Source organism: Hylobates moloch, unplaced genomic scaffold (genome assembly GCF_009828535.3).
Source record: "Hylobates moloch isolate HMO894 unplaced genomic scaffold, HMol_V3 SCAFFOLD_1, whole genome shotgun sequence".
Lineage (NCBI taxonomy): Eukaryota > Metazoa > Chordata > Mammalia > Primates > Hylobatidae > Hylobates > Hylobates moloch.
The window spans coordinates 103,759,230-103,763,713 of record NW_026652276.1 but is presented as its reverse complement, the minus strand read 5'-3'; the positions used below and the strand labels follow the sequence as shown (position 1 = coordinate 103,763,713).

At 56.4% G+C, this 4,484-nt stretch overlaps 1 protein-coding gene across 1 annotated transcript; it reads left to right on the top strand.

The window, feature by feature from the left end:
* Positions 1-161: 161 nt before the first annotated feature.
* On the top strand, positions 162-1,063 carry TMEM270 (transmembrane protein 270). Its single transcript, XM_032756793.2, has 2 exons — positions 162-595; positions 751-1,063. Exons 1-2 carry the CDS (start codon positions 356-358, stop codon positions 1,045-1,047), a joined length of 537 nt encoding a protein of 178 aa, XP_032612684.1. The 5' UTR covers positions 162-355; the 3' UTR covers positions 1,048-1,063.
* Positions 1,064-4,484: the final 3,421 nt, after the last annotated feature.

Here is a 4,484-nt window from a genome sequence, read left to right as displayed (position 1 = left end):
TCGCCCGAACCCGGGAAGTGGAGGTTGCAGTGAGCCGAGATAGCGCCATTGCATTCCAGCCTGAGCAACAAGAGTGAAACTCCGTCTCAAAAAAAAAAAAAAAGTGGAGTTCCTGTCCCAGGACGGTGATGATGGGTGACGGTTGTCTCTCTCTCTTCTCCTGCAGTTTGTTCAGAATCGAGATCACCTCTATAATTTCCTGCTCCTCAAGATCAACCTCTTCAACCACTGGGTGTCAGGGCTGGCCCAGGAGGCCCGGGGGTCCTGTAACTGGCAGGCCCACCTACCCCTGGGAACTGCAGCCTGCCCCCTGGGCCAGGCTCTCCGGGCTGGGCTGGCTCTGATACAGGTCCCCATGTGGCTGGTGCTGCAGGGACTCAGGCTGATGTGGGCTAGCATGTGGGGCAGCACCAGGGCTCTGGGCCTGGCCTTGCTCAGTGCCTGGGAGCAGCTGGGCCTGTCTGTGGCCATCTGGACAGACCTGTTTTTGTCGTGTCTGCACGGCCTGATGTTGGTGGCCTTGCTCCCGGTGGTAGTGACCTGGAGGGTGTGTCAGAAGTCCCACTGCTTCCGACCGGGCAGGCAGCTCAGTAAGGTGGGTGGTCTCGGGGTGAGGCTGGGGTGTGGAGGGCAAACCTGGGGTACTGGGTGTGGTCAGGGCTGGCTGGGCTTGCAGAGGGGAGCCACAGCCAAGCAGTGTAACCCTATGAGCTCCTAAGGGCCACCTGCCCATCTGTCTCTCTGTTCCAGGCCTTGCAAGTGAACTGCATGGTGAGGAAGCTCCTGGCACAGCTGAGACGTCTGTTTTGGTGGGTGGAGACTATGACTGCCCTCACCTCCTGGTACCTGGCCTATCTCATCACCTGGACCACCTGCCTGACCTCCCACCTGCTGCAGGCTGCCTTTGAGCACACGACCCAGCTGGCCCAGGCCCAGGAGGTTGAACCCCAGGAGGTCTCAGGGTCTTCCTTGCTGCCCTCACTGTCTGTGTCCTCGGACTTGGAGTCCGGACCAGTTTTGTCAGAGCAAGAAACTCCCAGAGAATAAATGTATCCCCATCTGCCTCTCCTGGTCTGGCCTGGCCTACAGTCTCACTCCCTCTTCTCTAATGGGCTGGAGAGATGTTGTGTGAATGATGTGCCCGTGTGTACCTGCATGTGAGCCCAGGACTGCCTCTGGGAAGGAAATCACTTTCAGTCAGCATCTTCTATGGGCCAGATATCAACCATCTCAGACAATTTACTCATAATTTGGTTTAAATCTCCTAGCAACACAGGCATCAGGTTTGATTAGCACCATTTACAGCTGAGAAAATTGAGCCTCAGAAGGTTGAACTTTCCCAAGGTCACAGTCTGTCCAGGGCAGAACCAGCACTGGGTCTCTAGATTTTTTGTTTCCCAGAATCCTTAACTTTCTCTAGGTGTGTGCCCCTGGTTCTCAGAAGTATTGGTGCCCAGGGCTTTAGGGGAGATGGGCATTTAGATACTTTGGCCTCTGGGGGGTGCCAGGGCCTCACATTTCAGAGATTTAGAAACTTCCTTTGAGAAACAGTTGTGAGCCAGGCTTGAAGGGGCCCATTCATTCATACACTTGGCCACACATCCATCCATCTATCCACCCACCCACAAAGCCATCCACAGAACCATCCATCCACCCACCCACCAATCCATTCACCCACTCACCCATTCACCTGCCCATCTACTGACACATCCATCCATCCATCCATCCATCCATCCACCAACTCATCTATCCATCCCTCCATCCCTCCACCTACCCACCATCCCATGCATTCATCCACCCACCATCCATCCATCCACCCATCCACCCATCTATCCATCCATTCATCCATTCATCCATCCATCCATCTATCCATCCACTGATCCATTTATCCATCCATCCATCCTCCCAACCACCCATCCACTCACCCATTCATCTACCCATTCATCCACCCATTCATGCATCTATCCATCCATCCATCCATCCATCCATCCATCCATCCATCCATCCACAAAACCAACCACACCCAGCCAGCTGCTATCTGTTGAAGAGCCATCTGTCTCCCTGGGGAAATGGGAAACCTATCCAGTATCTCAGCGCTCCCCTAACCTGTGAGTAAGGACACAGGGTCCTGCTGCAGGGGCAGCTGATGCTGCTGTGCCAGCTCAGGCTGTGGTGCTTCCAATCCCCAAGACTCAGCATTCAGGTGAGTGATTCTGCTGAGTAGGGAAGGGATGGTTTCTTGAGTGTTTGCAGTTACCTCTCACCCACTCCCAAGCCAGAGGGTGGTGGTGTGAGCGTGTCTCTTCTCCACTCAGGTTCCCAGCTCAGTGAGGGCCTCCCTTACAGCCCAGGATGGATGTGGGGTGAACTTCCAGACCCTTCCTCCAAGTCTGAGCAGCAAGCCTGTCCTGCTCTAGGAGGGACATCTGAGGGGGTCCCATCTGGCCAACAAGGCAGAACATGTACCAGGAAGGACCTATAGGCACCTGGTCAGAGGGGTAACACAACTGGGGTTCTAGAACATACACACAGCTTTCAGGGAAGCGTGAGTGCAGGAGTAGGTGATGTCAGCTCATTGCTGAGGCAGGGACTGGAGGAAAGGAGGAGGCCCCAGAGCAGTTTGGGGCCAAGGTGGGGATGGACAGGGATGTGGCCCAAGCCCCGTGGAGAAGATCCGGGCTTGGGGACAGAAGCTTGGATTCTGTGCCTCTGCCTCTGCCCGCCTAGGTCACTGAATGTGACCTTGGATGAGGCTCTGTTTGCCCACTCTGGGCTTCGGTTCCTATGTCTGTGCAATGCAGGATGGGTGGGGTGATCCCCGATAAGGGAGTCAGCATTTGGTTTGGTTTTTGTTTTTTTGAGACAGGGTCTCGCTGTCACTCAGGCTGGAGTGTGGTGGCGTGATCTCTGCTCACTGCAGCCTCCACCTCCCGGGTTCAAACAATTCTTGTGCCTCAGTCTCTCGAGTAGCTGGGATTACAGGCGTGCGCCACCATGCCTGGCTAATTTTTGTATTTTTAGTAGAGACGGGGTTTCACCATATTGGCCAGGCTGGTCTCAAACTCCTGACCTCAGGCGAACTGCCCACCTTGGCCTCCCAAAGTGCTGGGATTACAGGTGTGAGCCACTACGCCTGGCCGAGAGTCAGCATTTGGGGTTCCTTGATGCCAGGACTTGTTCCTCAATGCCCAGGTAAGAGGTGGGGTGGGGCAGGAGAGGAGCAGGCCCCCTGTCTACACAGCCTGCTGATAAGGCCCTACACTGGCTGACTTCTGGCTCCCTGAATCCCCTGTCCTGGAGTTATTGCTGCTTTTGCAGGATCTCTTCTAGGACTTGAATTCTTCCGGCCTTCCAAGGTCCCTGGCTTCCTGGGGGAAAGGGAGAAGGCCAGAATCTCCCCTCAGCTGCCACTCACAACGGTGGGCACAGCAGAGGCCTTGGGGTCAGAGAGCCTTGGATTTGGATGCTGGATCCACAACCTCTCAGCTGTGTAACCTTTGGCAAGTTACTGAACCCTGAGAGCCTCAGTTTCCCCTCCTGTGATCAGGGTATAATCACAGCACCCCAGATGTCACAGGGCTGTTGCCTGGTCTGTGTATGTGTGGTCCCTGCTCAGGGCAGGCATGGGAGGCTCTTGGGACCCCACTCCCTGGCTCCCCATCTCCCAGGCCTGCTGCCTTCCCGGGGGCTGCAGCTTCTGAGGCCTGGGGTGGGAGCAGTCAGTCCGTCTGTCTCAGGCCTGTGAGCATGGAGGGGCCCTGGCCTGCTGGAAGAAAACAAGTGGTGGCCGGTGTCAGGGGGTGGACGGGGCACGGGCAGGGTGGGGGGAGCTGGCTGCAAGGCCGGCCAGCAGCTTCACGCAATCTGTCTGCTATGCAGTCCTGGGCCTGGCCTGTATTTATTTATGCTGAGCGTGTATTTATATCAGTCCCTTTTTCATTAATAGGGCAGGAAATGGCTGGAATTGTTACATACCTGGCGGGCCAGGGGTCCCACTTCGCCAAGACACACAGGGCCCTGGCTGCCCCGTTGTGATTGTAAGGGCCCCCTCCTCAGTCTGCCTGCAGGCCCTGGCCTGAGTTCCTGGCCCCTCCCTGACCTCCCCCCGCCCCCCTGTTCTGAGACCCTCTCCACCTCCCGGAGCTCCTGGAACCCACATTCCTGGGAGAGGGGTTCATTTGCAGGCCTCTCCCTATTCCCCGGTTCATCCTGACCTCATCCCAACCCCAGGAAAGGCTGCAGTGTTAGGGGCTGTCAAAGTGCGCACTGGAGGATGGGGGAGGGGCTGTTGAAGTCCACGCAGAGCAGCGGGAGTTTGGGGGAGAGATCAGAGTCGAGAGGGTTTGGAGATGGGATCCTGGCGCCCAGGATGGGGGGACTGGACAGAAGAAGAAATGAGGGGATATATAATAAGAGGGTTCTCCTGAGCATGGGGGTGGTCACATCCCTGGGGCTTCTCTCTCCACCAAGCCCAGTCCCATCAG